Source organism: Chiloscyllium plagiosum, chromosome 43 (assembly GCF_004010195.1).
Source record: "Chiloscyllium plagiosum isolate BGI_BamShark_2017 chromosome 43, ASM401019v2, whole genome shotgun sequence".
Taxonomy (NCBI): Eukaryota; Metazoa; Chordata; class Chondrichthyes; order Orectolobiformes; family Hemiscylliidae; genus Chiloscyllium; species Chiloscyllium plagiosum.
The window spans coordinates 2,668,203-2,685,303 of record NC_057752.1 but is presented as its reverse complement, the minus strand read 5'-3'; the positions used below and the strand labels follow the sequence as shown (position 1 = coordinate 2,685,303).

At 45.9% G+C, this 17,101-nt stretch overlaps 1 protein-coding gene across 5 annotated transcripts in view; it reads right to left on the bottom strand.

Moving 5' to 3' along the window:
* LOC122543290 (RNA-binding motif, single-stranded-interacting protein 2-like) overlaps positions 1-17,101 on the bottom strand; it is a 241,062-nt gene that overhangs the window by 121,945 nt on the left and 102,016 nt on the right. For 4 of the 5 annotated variants that reach the window (XM_043681796.1, XM_043681792.1, XM_043681795.1 and 1 more), the window contains exon 2: positions 5,061-5,227. In XM_043681796.1, the coding sequence (XP_043537731.1) occupies positions 5,061-5,227 (167 nt within the window). The remainder of the gene's footprint in view (positions 1-5,060; positions 5,228-17,101) is intronic. The other variant, XM_043681793.1, reaches the window with a different exon arrangement.

The window sequence follows — 17,101 nt, the reverse complement described above, 5'->3', positions numbered from 1 at the left end:
CCCCCCCAACCCCTACCTTTTATCTCAGCCCGCTTGGCACACCAGCCTCATTCCTGAAGAAGGGCTTATGCCCGAAACGTCGATTCTCCTGCTCCTCGGATGCTGCCTGGCCTGCTGAGCTTTTCCAGCACTACATGTTTCAACTCAGCCGAGGAATTTAAAGTCAAATTCAAACAAGTTGACAGATTTGTTCAAATGCCTTCAACTAGGACTAAAGTACGAGGCCAGGTTGCATGTTTTTTGGTAGCAGTGGGTCATCAGCAAATTTAACACAAAGAAAGTGCTGGAGAAACTCACTAGCTCTGACAGCATCTATCGAAAGAGAAACAACTAACATTGCACGTCTGATGCAACTCTTCTTCAGGACTCATGCTGCACTTGAAACATAACTGTTTCTCTCCCCACAGATGCTGCCAGATCTGCTGAGTTTCTCCAGCATTGTCTTTGTTCCAGATTTCCAGCAGATTTTGCTTTTATTCAAAATTTAAAATATAATTATAGTGACCAACCTCTACAGCCACACCTCTGGAAATATGTGGGACCCGAACTGAGGTCACCTTACCCAGAGGTAGGGATTCTAGCTCTGTGCCACAACAGCCCTACAAATTGCATAGTCTTGGCTTGTCTTCTCTTGAGTATTAATGACTATGGAGCCTGAGGTTTGATTGAAAGCTTCAAAACTGAATAGGACAAATGTTTGTTGGGCAGGGTTACTAAGGGTTAGAGAAGCACAGCAAGTAGATGGAGTTCAGTACAGATTTGCCACAATCTAATTTGAATTCTGGAACAGGCTCGATGGACCAAATGGTCTTCTCCTGTTTAGATTTCTGTGTTTAGGTTGTGGTTAACTGCCCTGCATTAGCCCTGAAGAAGGGTTACACCCGAAACGTCAACTTCTCCACCTCCTGATGCTGCCTGGCTTGCTATGTTCTTTCAGCCTCCTGCTTGTACTCTTTATTAGCTAATAGCAGAAACAAGTACCAGTGACTGGATAGCATGTCTTAGGCTTATATTGCCCAGGAAGAATTTTTGGCTAGCCAATAGGAGGTCTTGCAAGATGTGCCACCTAAAACTTTATGTTGCCCACTTAAGCAGCCTACTAGGTTTGGAACATTCAGTCCTGGAGCGGTTGCGTTTAAAGTACTGACTGTTGTGGGATTGTATGGATGGCAGCAGCCCTCTAATAGCCCACTTCAATGACCATTCTTCACCTGTTATCCCACACGGTGTCCAACTGCTCAACTATGGCAGGCTTCATTTCCCAGCCTGGTCCTGTCGCCAGGCAACCTACCAATGCCAGCCTAAACCACAATGATCTTTGTCAGGCTACCTTTTTCTGGTCGATGTATCTCAGTGTCAAGTGAGGCCATGCTATTCCCAACATATCATCAGAAGGGGCCTGTAATTACTTTTTAATACAGTTGTTAACACAAAGAAAACACATTTGCACTAATCACAGGCTGACAACTTGTCTGTTGCTACCTGCCATCTTTAGGTGAGCTGTCAATCTTTCTTCCAGGTATTTGCCACCTCGTGGTACAGAGCAACCCATTTACATTTATTCTTAATGATTGGGCTTCTACATTTGAGGGTTCACATGCCCAATGATCCTTATGACTTCATCAGATTGGGTGTAATTTAATGCAGCCTTCAGCATTAGCCCTTTCAGAACCATTGCTGTATAATGTGGAGCAAAGGAAAGCTTGTTTGGCTCTGCCCATCTCACCCCTCATTGACAGTTGTACAATGTGCAGTCATATACATCAGAAAGCCAGTTGGTAATGGGTAGAACTGGAGCCAATCTTTAAGCACTTTAATAACTATTGATTTATAGAGATACATATTGCCTGCTCTACCAATGAACGAGATCGTGACTGATTTTATACTTCAGTGGCATTTTCCTACGCTCTCCCTAAATCCCTTAATGTTTTTCATATGTAGAAATCTATCAATCTCAGTCACGATCATGGACTCAATGACTGACCCTCCACAACCTCTGGTCCTGATCTCAGTATCTCAGTCTGAAATGGCTTACCCCTTCTTCTGAGATTGTGTCTCCTGGTTTTTACACTCCCTCCTGTGCCCTGGCTGTCCCTACAGTTTGCTGGGCATAAAAATGAGCTTGGAGAAAAGAACAATCAGGAAGCACCATCCTGTGGGTGAGGAGCAGGCCACGAGGCACTGCTGCAGACTGGGCAATCATTTGCAAAAATCCAACTTTGGCACAGACTTTCAAACTGACATCAAATCGACAAACTGCAAAATGATCTACCTTGCAGCCAGCCTGGAAAGTCGACTTCAACTCTCTGACCAGAATCAGGGCCTTTGCCATTCCACTGTCCTCACTAACTTACCCCAGAAACTGGAGTCAGTTAATCAGTGACAAAAGGCACACTTCTCTGTGTAATGTGCTCCCAGTTCCACAACAGAGCATGGTGTGTGCAGGCAGCTCATTCTCACCAAGTATGAAGTCCTCCTTGTTCAACTTTGGAAGGGCACATCAAGCCATCAACTTTCAACTTCTTGGAAAAGTTGGGTGAGAGGGCAAACTGTGAGGATGAGTCAGGAATGCTGCAGAGTGATTTGGACAAGTTGAGTAAGTGGACAGTTGAAGTATAATGTGGATAAATGTGTGGTTATCCACTTTAGAAGCAAAAACAGGAAGACAGATTATTACCTGAATGGGAACAGATTGGGAGAGGGGAAGATTCAATGAAACATAGATGTCCTTGTACACAAGTTTCTGAAAATAAACACTGCGGGTGCAGCAGGCGGTGAAGAAGGCAAACAGCATGTTGGCCTTCAAAGAGGATTTGAGTACAGGTACAGGAATGACTTGCTGCAATTGTACAGGGCCTTGGTGAGACCATACCAGAAATATTATGTGCAGTTTTGGTCTCACTATCTGAGGATGGACATCCTGGTGATGGAGGGAGTGCAAGAAAGGTTTACCAGACTGATTTTTGGGATAGCAGGACTGACACATGAGGAGAGACTAGATCAGTTAGCACTATATTCACTGGAATTTAGAATGAGGGGGATCGCATAGAAATTTATAAAATTATAAAATTTATAAATAACATTTATAAAACAGGACTAGACAGGGTAAGTGCAGGAAAGATGTTCCCAATGACTGGGGAGTCCAAAACTATGGATCATAGTCTAAGGATATGAGGTAGGCCATTTAGGACTGAGACGAGGAGAAATGTCTTCACCCAGAGAGTGGGGAGCCTGTGGAAGTCTCTGCCACTGGAAGTAGTTGAGGCCAAAGCACTGAATGCTTTCAAGGAGGAGTTAGATATAGTTCTTAGTGCTGAAGACATCAAAGGGTATGGGGAGAAAGTAGAAACAGGAGAGTGAGTTGAATGATCATCATGGTCATATTGAATGGCAGAGCAGGCTCGAAGGGACAAATGACCTATTCCTGCTGCTGCTTTCTATGTTTCTGCTCCTGAAGTATTCCTTCTAAAATGGAGACCACTTGTGGGGACTTGTTGGGCCAAATGGCCTGTTTCCACACTATGGGGATTCTATAATTTTCAGCAGCTGTTTTTCCAAAGAAACACCTTCGTCTGCCACCTTTTTAATGAATATTACAAGAGCCACTGAACAACTGCATACAGTTTTCATTGCATTGAGTCCACACACACTTCATTTAGTCATAATTTGCAGGTTAAAAAAGAATCAAGGCTCACTCCCAACTAAAACTGTCTTTTTGTTGGCAGTGGTGGAAGGACCCAGCAGGACTCTCCCTCATCTCCACTGGAGATTTTGCCCCACCCTGTGGAGTTCAACACAAAACTCTACAAGTTGGGAAGAATTTGCACTCAGAATACTTTACCCTTTCATTTAAATTTTTACTCTGAGTTTAGGCTGGATTGCCATGCTCTTACCAACCATACCGTTCAGTGGGCATGTGCCCCCAAGTCTCTTCAGTTGTCACAGCAGCAAAGAGAGAGAGAAATAGAGAGTGCCCTCAGAAACAGTCTGGGCTTTACCAGACTGGAAGTGATTGCTGTCACCACTGGGGTGCCTGAAAGGCAGTGACAGTGCCATGGGATGCCATTTCTCATCACTGGCAATGCTCACTTTAATGAGCACAAAAGATGCCTCCTGAAAAACACTGATGGTAAATTGGAGAAGCAGGTAAAAATAATTACATCAATCCCAAGATCATTCTATTTGACAAACAGAGGAGAAAGAGTAGGTCATTGGGCCCTTCCAGATATCTCTGCCATTCAATGCGATCATGGCCACTTTTCAACCTCAGCTAAATATTCATGAAAGGTCTTTCAATTTGTTTCATGCCCAGAATTTGGTGAGTTGCAACATTTGACTTTCAAGGTCACCTCTCATCAACTCGAAGGAACACAAACCCTTTCTACTGCATTGGGTTAGTCAGTGAGAAATGCTAAAATCACCATCAGCCTTTTTGGATTTAAGGAAACCTGGGCAATCCTCAGATCTTCCAGTGTGAACCTCAAAGGACACAGTCAGTTGATCGCTCTGTGACAATGGCAGAGGTAGCAACCTTAGCACATGCATAGGAGGCCCCACCATTGGTCCTTTATTTGATTGCGAGTTGCCTTTGTGCATCATGCAATGCTAACACTACGATCAAAGCTAACACTGTCACATTTCTGTACTGCTGCACAGACAGGCACAGGGGTAAACAAAGACAAGTGGCATAGGCTGCAGATCTCGACGTGTGCCATTCTGAGGACAAGGTACCAGAGTGGCCATCTCCTCGAAAGCCCCCCGCCCAAATCACATACTATCTGTCACACCCTCAACATGATATCCACACCTCATTTTCTGAGCTCTCGCTGACACCTTGCTTTGTGACAGAGGCAAGTGGATAACCAAAGGAAGACTGGAACTTTAAGGATGGTCAAAGATTTGAAAGTTGCAACATTTCAAGAGATTTATTCAATTCGTGATCATTGTTGTTAGCAAACAGCATACCTCAGCAGTGCACAGCCATCACAAAAATGTCTCAAAGATGTTGTTCCCCTCTCCTCCAGTCCCATAGGATCATTTAAAGCACACAAAGTACTTACGGTTGGCAGAGCATGACAAGGTCCTGGTCAGTCGTACCAGGGTGAAGCCCACGGATGTAAAGGTTGGTTTTACTCAGTTGCTCTCCTCCAACGCTACTGCTGTTACTGCTGCTGTTGGTGCTGGGACTGGGCGGTGCCATCTGCTGGGCGGGTGGGGCATAGGGCTGCTGGGAAAAAAACAAAATCCAATTCCATTAACGGCTGGAAGTCAAAGTGAGAGAAAATCCTGCCTACTTTCGAGTTCAGGTGGCAAGCTCCCAGCCAGGAGTAGGGGCAGATAACACAGGCAGAGATAGCAATCTCGGTGAGATAAAGTTGGACACTGAGATTGGAGATGCCAGCTAACATTATACCTAGGATTTGGAACATTACACCTAGGATTAATGATTGACAATCATTAATGGTCTGCCAATTATATTGTTAAGGTCATTGTTAATTAAGCACCCAGAGCACTTATAAAGAGATAGACTGGGTGCAGTGGCAGTGTGGGGGAATTTAAAAAAAAAGGCACTGGGGATCCTCTTAGGACACAGTGGCAGCGTCCCTACCCCTGGGCTTGGAGGCCCAGATTCAAATCTGACCTGTTTTAGAAGTGTGTAATAACATCTCTGTACAGGTTATTTAGAAAAATAGGTTACATTTTATTTTTAAAAGTGACTTCTGGGATACTGAAGTTGCAGGTCAGAGGTAGACATATGAAATACTGAATTCTATGAAAAAGCCAGCTCTCAAGAAAAGGATTTCCAGTCCAGTTTGATCCTTCCAACATTTATCATTGATTACATATTTCGCTGGCTTGCATCAAACATACAGCACAGAGACAGACCATTCAGCCTACCTGCCCCATACCAGTGCTTATGCTTCACTCAAGCCTTTCCCCCCCAAAATTCCCTCTCTGTTCCCAGCTCTTCATGCAGTTATCCAACTTCCCCTGAAAAGGATCTCTGTTTGCCTCCCATATTCTCACCACTCCCAGCTGAGTGAAAACGTATCTGCTGAACACACTACTGAATTTAGGAGTGATTATCTTACATTTCTAGCCTCAAGTTTTGGACTCTACACCCAACTGACTAAACTCCTTCATAACCGTAAAGGCCTCCATGAGGTCCATTGAACTTTCATTAATGAAACTCAATTACGAGGTTACCTCTCCACTGGCTGTCTCAACTGATCAGTTTTGAAGCACAGCAATTGATCTGCCTCACGCAATACTGTTGACAGGTCTGAGGCTCAGCATTGGGGCATCCCTGAGGAAGAGCTATTTTACCACAAATCTGCCTGCTGACATCTCCCCACTGCTGATTAACAACTGTAAATGGTAATATCTTCAAATCAAATGATCAGAATCACAGAACTGTTAAAATGCATAAGGAAGTCATTCAGCCCATCATGTCTGCACTGGTTCTATCCCCACTGCCAATCTCGTGCCTTTACCCTGCACACCATTCTATCCAAATAACCATCCAATGCTGCCCTTGAATATCTCAACTGAACCTGCCTCCCCCACATTCCCAGGCAGTGCATTCCAGACCCTAACTACTCGCTGGGTGAAAATGTTTTTCCTCACATCACCCTTGCTTCATCACTTTAAATCCATGCCCCTTTCATTCTTGTTCAATTTACATGTGGGAACAGCTTCCCCCGATCTACTCTGTCCAGTGTCCCCTCATGATGTTGAAACCCTCCATCAGATCTCCCTCTCGGCCATCTTCTCTCCAAGCAGAACAGTCCCAATTTCTTCAATCAATCCTCATAACTGAAGTTTCTCATCCCTGGAACCATTTGTGTAAATTGCTTCTGCACTCTCTCCAATGAACGTTCACATCTTTCCTATAATGTGGCACTGACTACTGTTCATAATACTCCAGCTGAGGTCTAACAAGGATCTTGTACAGGTTCAACATCACCACCTTGCTCAAATATGTTCCTGGGATAGAGTTCACATTAATGTCTCCATCCCTCTTCAAATCACTCTTTCCTCTACTCCCATTGTGTTAGCTGTGGCTCAGTGGGTAAGTGTGCTTACATTGGAATTAAAAAGGCTGTGGGTTCAAGCCCCACTTTAGGATAAACATTTAGGCTATCACTCCCAGTGCAATCCTGAGGGAATGCTGCACTTCCAGAGATACTGTTTATTTCCTGATTTGAAACATTAAAACCAAGGCTCTGTCTAACTGTCAGGAAATAGGAGGAGGCCCCTCAAACCTGCTCCACCATTCAATAAGATCAAGGTCTCATTTTCACATCCTCTCTGCCCCATAACCCTCAATAGTTTCACTAAATAAAAATTTTTCTAACTCAGCCTCCACTGGTCTTTCGGAACAAGAATTCAACAGAGCACAATTTCAATATTTAAAAAGCATGAATAGGAAGGGTTTAGAGGGATATGGGCCAAATGCTGGCAAATGGGACAAGGTCAAGTTGGGATGCCTGGTCAGCATGGACAAATTGGACCGAAGGGTCTGTTTCCGTGCTGTATGATGATCCCAGCTCCCCACCCCTCTACTTATCTCTTAGTCACCTGCCCCCTCCACATTTCTGATAAAGAGCTTATGGCCGAAACGTCGATTCAACCGGCTCCTCAGATGCTGCCTGACTGGCTGAGCTTTTCCAGCACCACATTTTTTGACTATTGATCATACTCCTCTCCATTTTAAATGGAAGGCCCCTTATTTTCAAACTGTGCAACCTCATTCTGGTCTCTCTCACAAGGAGAAAAGTCCTCTCAGCATTTGCCCTGTCAAGTCCCCTCAGGATCTTATTGTTTCAAGAATATGGCACTATTCAGAATCAAGGAGTTCTCCTAATCAATGCAGATTCCTCAACAAACACCAGTTGCAAAGGCAAAATTCTACAAATGCAGAAAACTTGAAATAAAAATGAGCAATACGCAACCAAGTCAGAGAGAATCTCCAGGAGAGAAACAGCCACAGGTCTTGACATGGCTGTCAAATCTCAGAGATTTTGTTAGATTAGGAAGCATATGTCTGTAATGTGCATCTCTGTAAATAAATGCTAATAAAAAAGTGTGTAAGGATTGGTCCAGTTGGATCCTTCACCACCTAGCTTTCTGGATTATAACACCATGCACTGAAACAAAGTCAGGATTTCAAGACTTTGATAATCCTCTCAACGCGAGTTCCTAATGTCATGCTCCTCTTATCATGTTGCCAGGGTTGGAGGATTTGAGCTATAGGGAGAGGCTGAACAGGCTGGGGCTGTTTTCCCTGGAGCGTCGGAGGCTGAGAGGTGACCTTATAGAGGTTTACAAAATTATAAGGGGCATAGATAGGATAAATAGACAAAGTATTTTCCCTGGGGTGGGTGAGTCCAGAACTAGAGGGCATAGGTTTAGGGTGAGAGGCAAAAGATATAAAAGGGACCTAAGGGGCAACTATTTTCACACAGAGGGTAGTATGTGTATGGAATGAGCTGCCAGAGGAAGTGTGGAGGCTGGTACAATTGCAACATTTAAAAGACATTTGGATGGGTATATGAATAGGAAGGGTTTGGAGGGATATGGGCCGGGTGCTGGCAGGTGAGACTAGAATGGGTTTGGGATATCTGGTCGGCATGGACGGGTTGGACCAAAGGATCTGTTTCCGTGCTGTACATCTCTATGACTCTATGCTCATCTATTCTGTTCTTTCTTTTCATGGGTGGAAGTAAGGATCACATTAAGCTACTAGTTACTAAGTATCCTTAACCTTTCAAGCTGTACCTTTGCTTGGCATTTCCCACAGGGTCACCAATGGACGCATTCCTGCAAGTCTCAATACATGCTCTCCCACCTCCCAACTACCCCACCCACTCAAAAAGCCTTTCGTTTCATACCCATGCCCCCAGCATCAAAGACATGGTTACACCAGAGAGACCAAATTGTTCTGTCTTTCCATCCCAGGATTTGCTCGCAGCAATTTCCAGGACAATAATTTTCAATACCAGGAAACATCAGGGCAATCCTGGAGAGTTGATGACATGAGGTTGCCCCTAGTAATAGAGCTACAAATTTTTGAATATGAAGTAATACATGCATGGAATCATAAGATAAACTTACAACACAGGAGAAAGCCTTTGATTCGTCGTGTCCATGTCAGCTCATTGCAAAAGCAACTCAGATCTACTCCCCACCATTCCCCTCAGCCCTGCAAACGGTGTTCTTTTCAGATCGTAAACTGAATCCCTTTTGAAAGCCTCAATTGAATCTCGCTCCCCCACATTTTCAAGCAGTGCATTCCAGATCCTGATCACTTGCTGTCTAGGAGAATCGACGTTTCGGGCATGAGCCCTTCTTCAGGAATGAGCCATTCCTGAAGAAGGGCTCATGCCCGAAACGTCAATTCTCCTGCTCCTTGGATGCTGCCTGACCTGCTGCGCTTTTCCAGCAACACATTTTCAGTTCTGATCTCCAGCATCTGCAGTCCTCACTTTCTCCACTTGCTGTCTAAATAAGTTGTTCCTCATGTCATCATTTCTGTTTATTTTGCCTATCAACTTAAATCTGTGTCCCCTCATTCTCAATCCTTCCACTAACGAAGACAGTTTCTCCTGATGCATTTTGTCTGATCCTTCAGGATACGGATCAACTCTCCCTCTCAAGCCATCCTTACAATCAGTTTCTACAATCAGTCTCAATTCTGTCAATCTTTCCTTGTAACTGGTCTCTCATCCTTAGGAACATTCCTGTGTTTTGTTTTTGTTTGTAAACCAATGTTTTACATCCACCATGAGCTCCAATAATGGCTCAATAGGTGAAAGGACACCCAATGTAAAATTAAGCCATGCAGTTCAAGAGGCTTTGCATTTAATCAGTGATGATGACAGGATAAGTTGAAGAAAATCAGCTGGCTTTGAGTTTTGATTACACAAACATAGTGCTGGTGGTTTCATCTAGTGAAGACACTATTTTCTTCTGTCATGGTCAAATGGTCTGATCATACTTGTGACCAATGAGATGGCCTTGCTGAGATGGAAGAAATTGTTTGCATTTAAGCAGCACTCTTAGCTTCACCAAAGGTCCCAAGAGCATTATCAGTCAAAGGTTGATGCTGCGTCTCAACAAGAGACAAAGCCAAAATCAGAGGGTTTTCCTTGTGCTTATGAAACTACAGCCCAAAATCAGCAATACAAAAATGCCATGACCAATTTAGTCTGGATAGGCCCAACAACAGAATGGTGAGCATGTTGCTTCTGGGGCCTCGGAAGATCAGCTGCAGAAACTGGACTTTGAGAGTGTCAGTACAAAGACAGTGGCCCACCAGGTACATCAGAAAAACTGGGTGTACAACTCTGGTTTCCCAACAATGGAGAAATAGTGGCAACTGTTGCCTGATTTGAGGCTAGTCAGGCCCTCAGGCTTTATGCAAACAGCGGGGGATGTAAACTTCCAGAATGGGGCGATATCTCAAAATCAGTTGCCAAATTGTGACAACCAAATTTCTAACAGTGCCAGTGATATAACATGTCAAAGTGGCTTAAGGCATATTGAACTACGACTTCTATTTAGGTAAAGTGACTGTTGTTGTGTGGGCAAACACTTATCCTAACTCAAAATGCACTCCCCCTCCCCAAACAGTACTGAAGATGTGGAAAGACTGCCTTTCGGTGGGTGTAGGCTTGAGGGAGACATGTTGACCAGAATGCTGTGGGATCTTGCTCTGCACAAAATGGCTACCTGCTCTTCTTTCAACACTGCTAATGGGCGTTTCCCAACATCTCCTGGACCACAGGAGTAGGAGCTAAAGCCTCAGCCTGAAAAATGAAGCCAATCTCAGCAGGAAGTTGGTTGAGACAGTCAAATCCCTTTTAAAAATAGACCCACTCAAACAGGAAACGCTCTCACGATGGATCTTGGCTGGATTAAACCTCGCAAAAGTGCAAAGGCAAGAGTATTAAACCCCAGTGCAGTATTCAATGACCCCCTTCTCCTCATCTGTGCTTTCCTGGCAATTTGTAATATTGGCAAACAATGTGCAGTTTAAAAGCACCATTATCATTTCTCAGGGACTGCTGCTGGACAATATTAGAATCATGTAAGGAGACATTAAGACAGGTAACAAAAAGCTTGGTCAGAGATGTTCCGTTTTAACAAACATCTTAAGGAATGCAAGACTTGTGTTTATATAGTGCCTTTCACAATATCAGGATGGCCCCAAAACATTTTATAGACAATTTAGTACTTTTTGATGTGTTGTGACTGATGTGTTAGTTAATTAGGAAGCACGGCAGCCAACTTGTGCATGGCAAACTTCCACAAACGGGAAAATAATAGCGGCCAGACAATCTTTTTTTACAGTGATTGAGGAATAAATACTGTGCAAACGAGAGAGGCAGAGAAGGAATTCCAGAGAGTGAGGGTTGAGACAGCTGAAGGCACAGGCATAAATTAACAATGGGTGCATATGCCAATTCCGACTGTGACTTGAATAGACAGGCAGGAGGCTGGAAGAACCCAGCAAGCCAGGCAGCATTAGGAGGTAGGGAAGTCGACGTTTTGGGTGTAACCCTTCTTCAGGACTGGGCGTGGGTGTGGGGGGAGCTGCAGATAAAGGGGGTGTGGGGGGCAGGGTGGTGAAGTGGGGATAGGTGAAGACAGGTAGAGGGTACGACCTGGTTGGTCAATGGGAGGAATGAATCTGGTTTGTGGCAGGGAAGAGTGGAATGGAGGGGGAGGGGGTTGGAAAGGGAGGTTATTTAAAATTGGGGAACTCAATGTTGAGTCCTCCAGGCTGTAGGCTGTCCAGGTGGAAGGTGAGGTGCTGTTCCTCCAACTTGCAGTTTGGTTCATTTTGGCAATGGAGGAGGCCAAGGATGGTCTTGTCGGAAAGGGAGTGGAAAGGGGAATTAAAATGGGCGGTGACTGGGAAGTCCGGTCGGCCCCTGTGGGCCTGGTTTAGATGCTCAGTGAACCGTTCCCTAAGTTTACGTTTGGTCTCCCTGATGCAGAGAAGACCACATCGGGAACACCTGTTGCAGTAAACTAGGTTGGAAGAGAGGCAGGTGAACCTCTGTCTCACCTGCAAGGACTGTTTGGAGCCCTGGATGGAGGTGAGGGGGATGGTGTACCTGGGGGTTCGGGAGATGTTGGTGGGGAGAGTGGCGCAAACCAAGGATTGTGGAAGGGAATGGTCCTTGCGGAAGGCAGAGTGGGGTGGGGAAGGGAAGATGTTCTTGGCGGTGGGGTGGGGAAGGGAAGATGTTCTTGGCGGTGGGGTCTAGTTGGAGTTGGTAGCAGTGTTTAAGGATGATGCGTTGAATGCAGAGAATGGTGGGGTGGTAGGTGAGGACAAGGGGAGACTGCTTTTATTGCGTTTGGGAGGTGGGAAGTTCAGAGCAGTGGAACGGGGAATGGAGGTGGTGCAGTGATGGGCTGTCTGGATGACAGAGAGAGGAAAAGCATGTTGTTCAAAATAGGTGGACATCTGTGATGCTTGGGAGTGGAATGTCTCCTCGTCCGAGCAGATGAGGAGGAGGCGGAGTAATTGGGAGAATGGGATAGAGTTCTTGCAGGATACGGGGTGGGAGGATGTGCAGTCCAGATAGTTATGGGAGTCTATGAGTTTGTAGTAAACGTCTGTCTGGAGACTGTCACCGGAGATGGAAATGGAGAGGTCAAGAAAGGAGAGGAGGGTGTCTGAGATGGACCAAGTGAATTTGAGGGCGTGGTGGATGTTGTGGGTGAAGTCGATGAACTGCTCTAGTTCAGCCGGGGTGCAAGTCGCTGCACCGATGCAGTCATTGATGTAATGACGGAACAGTTGGGGCACAGTGCCTGTATAGGTACTGAAGAGGGACTGTTTGACATATCTGACAAAGAGGCAGGCATAGCTGGGGCCCATCTGGATTTGAACGAAATGGGAGGAGTTGAAGGAAATGCCGTTCAGGGTGAGAACCAGTTCGGCAAGGCTGAGGAGGGTATCATTGGTGGAAAAACCCATCTGGGTCACTAATGCCCTTCAGGGAAGGAAACTGCCATCCTTACCCCACCAAGAACATCTTCCCCTCCCCATCCCTCTCTGCTTTCCACAAGGACTGTTCCCTCCGACAGTCCTTGGTTTACACCACCAAACCTCCAGGTACCTTCCCCTCAACCGGAAACAATGCAAAACCTGCTGGTACACCACCCCCCTCAACTCCATACGGGCCCCAAACAGTCCTTGCAGGTGACACAGAGGTTCACCTGCCTCTCTTCCAACCTAGTTTACTGCATCAGGTGCTCCCCAATGTAGAGAAGACCACATCGGGGAGACCAAACGTAAACTTAGGGAACGGTTCACTGAGCATCTAAACCAGGCCCACAGGGGCCGACCGGACCTTCCAGTCACCACCCATTTTAATTCTCCTCCCCACTCCCTTTCGGACATGACCATCCTTGGCCTCCTCCATTGCCACAACAAACCAAACCACAAATTGGAGGAACAACACCTCATCTTCCGCCTGGGCAGCCTACAGCCTGGAGGACTCAACATTGAGTTCCTCAATTTCAAATAACCTCCCTCCCCATCCCCCGACTCCGTTCCCAGCTCCTCCCCCTCCGTTCTACTCCTCCCTGCCACAAACCAGACTCATTCCTCCCATTGATCAACCAGGTCGTACCCTCTAACTGTCTTCACCTATCCCCACTTCACCACCCTGCCCCCGCCACCCCCTTTATCTGCAGCTGCCCCTACACCCACCCTGAGTCCTGAAAAAGGGTTACACCTGAAACGTCAACTTCTCTACCTGCTGATGAGGGGCTTTTGCCTGAAACATCGACTCTCCTGCTCCTCGGATGCTGCCTGACCTACTGCGCTTTTCCAGTACCACACTCTCGCCTCTAATTCCAGCATTTGCGGTCCTCACTTTCGCCTACCTCCTGATGTTGCCTGGCTTGCTGTGTTCTTCCACCCTCCTGCCTGTCTACTTTGGTTCCAGCATCTGCAGTTTTTTTGTCTCTAACCAAGCGTGTGACTTGAATAGAGCCGATAACACCTTCGCCAAGATAATGAACAGAGGAACATCACAAGAATGCCTCACGCAATTATCTTAAATGGTAAACTTCAGCAGAATCTATTTCTTCAAGAACTGCTAGGATTGGATGGAATCCCTGCAGAAGTGATGAAAGGACTTGGACACAAAGGCACATCAGAAGTGATTAAGAGTTGCATGCCAGATAGAATGGCCAAAAGACATTTTGAGGACCCCAATATTCCGTCTCATTGAACAAGAAGAAAACATGACAAAAGTAAAAAGACGTAATCTCATGAATTTAATCTCACCTGCATCTTTCTGTGGTAGCTTCAGAACTGAAACCGGTCTCTGTCTGTCATTAAGACGAAGGTGAGGAAACTCCACACCTGGGGTTGCTGCAGTTGATCATTGTCCAGAGAAGCCCCTGTCCTCAACAGCCCTCCCCTATTGCCACTAGGCAGTGCAAGTGGCAAATGAGCATCTGAACAGGTTCACCCCACAGTCAAATAGCCTGGGCATACCTGCACTGGACCTGCACAGCTGTCAAGTACGAGGACACTTGAGCTACACAGCAAGAAACGTACAGGAATATCTTTGCAATTGAGGAAACTGAATGGCAAGAATCAGCAAAGGAAGTGATAGTTGATTGGCCTCTCAAAGTCACCTAAAGCTTCAAGGTGTGTTTATGTTCCAGCACAGACCAAGCAAAGTGATTCGAGCACAAAAACATGTTGATCTATTTCATATATCCTTGAAGATGAGCAACAATTAGACCAGAACACACAGATTGCAAAAACACCTGAAATGGATAATACATACTCATCAAACAACATGGTCACAGTGACACTGGACCATGAGGCAGTCACCACAGTAACACTATACCCTGAGACAGGCATCAGAGTGATGCAGTACTGTGAGACAGGCGGAATGACACTGTAATCTGAGACAGTCACTACAGTGACAGTGTACCCTGAGGCAACCATCACAATGACACTGTACAAAAACAGAAGTTGCCGGAAAAGCTCTACAAGTTGGGCAGCACCTGTGAAAAGAAATCAAAGTTAATGTTTCGGGTGCAGTGACCCTTCATCTGAACTGATGGTAGCTCAGAAAACGTTGGTTTATATGCAGAAGATATGGTGGAGGAGGGGCAAGGAGTAAATGATAGATAGGGAAAGAGCCCAAAGAGAGAGAACAGCTGGACAGACAAAGGAGTGGATAACGATCTGGCTGAGAGGGTGAATAGTTGTTAATGGAAACTGTTAGTGGCTAACAATGGATTGTATGTAATAGCAGACTGTGTGATAGCGAGGCCTGGTGTGTGTGGTATGAGGACTTGGTCATGGGGGGAGTTCAGGCCCTAAAGTTGTTGAACACAGTATTGAATCCGGAGGTTTGCAGGGTCCCCAAGCAGACAATGAGGTGTTGGTTTCCCAGCTTGCACTGAGATTCGCTGGAATACTGCTGCAAACCTGGGACAGGAGATGTTGACCAGGGAATAGGGTGGTATGTTAAAGTAACAGGCAACTGGAGGCTCAGGGTCTTTTTGCAGGCAGAACGTAGATGTTCTGCGAAATGGTCACACAGTCGACGTTTCATTCCCCAACGCAGAGAAGACCACATTGTGATCAGCGAATGCAATAGACCAGATTGTGGAAAATGCAGATAAAGTGCTGCTTCACCTGAAACGTGTGTTTGGGCCCTTGGATACGGAGGAGGGAGGAGGTAAATGGGCAAGTGTTGCACCTTGAGCGATTGCAGGGGAAGGTGCCGTGGGATTGTGGAGGGATGTTGGGAGTGAAGAAAGAGTAGACCAGGATGCCCCAGAGTGAACGGTCCCTGTGAAAGGTGGACATGGGAGGGAGGGGACTATGTGTCTGGTGGTAGCATCTTGCTGGCATCTGGCAGAAATGGCTGCTCATGATCCTCTGGATACAGATGCTGGTGGGATGGTAAGTAAGGACAAGGAGGAAGGAAGAGGGGGAGTGAGAGCCGAAGTACAGACATGGATCGGACCCGGTTGAGGGCTTTGTCGACAATGGTGCTGGAGAATCCTCGGTTGAGGAATAAGGTGGACATTTCAGAGCTCCCTTGTCGAAGTTGGCGTCATCAGAACAGATGCGATGGAGATAAGGAATTGGGAGGATGGAATGGATTCTTTACAGGAAACAGGGTGCGAGGATGTACAGTCCAAGTAGCTGGGGGAGTCACCACAATGCCCTGAGACAGGCATCAAAGTGACGCTGTACCCTGAGACAGCCACGGAGTGGATTTGTAATTCTTTGTTTCAAATTCCCTGGTGAAGGTTTCAGCAGAATTGCGCTCACCCAAGGAGTGAACCTTGGGGGCCTCTGGCTCCCTCCCATGTGTTAGCTGTGAGCTTCAGAATGCAGCTGGACTAAGTTGCTTCCTGCTGATGTACAGACACACTGGAATGCAGTGCGCTGAAAGGGAGTGAAGCTACCATCCTGGCTCCACAGGTAGAAAGTGTCAGAGAACAAGCAATTTCTGCACTGCACAGTGAAGGCTAAAAATAGCAATCACAATGAAGCAGAGGGTAAGGCATCACTGAGGGTGCAGTAACTAAATATTTAGGTGCGTTAGGTGTGTAAACAATGAGTATGTAGCTAGGCTAAGTGCAGCAGTTAGTGAAGCAGATAAGATCAATACATCCAAGGGGTTTTGGGAAGCAGTATACCATACTATACCACATAACTCCCACTGTTCAGATCCTGGACCACATAACTATCCCTGTATTGACATTGCTCCACATAAACCCGGTGGTACTAACACAGTACCATGTAACTTCTGATGTTCTGATACTGTACCATGTAACCCCACTGTAGTGATGCTGTCGCACCTAATTCCCACTGTAGCAACACTACCACATAATTTCCCCTGTACTGACACAGCACCACATAACCTTCATAGTACTAACACAGTACCACATAATGGCCACTGTACTGACACTGTCTGACATAATTCCCACAGTCCGAGACTATACCATCTAACTCACACTGTAGTGATAATGTGCACCATCCAACTCCTGATGAATACCATGTCACTCATGCTGTGATGATACTGTACCATAA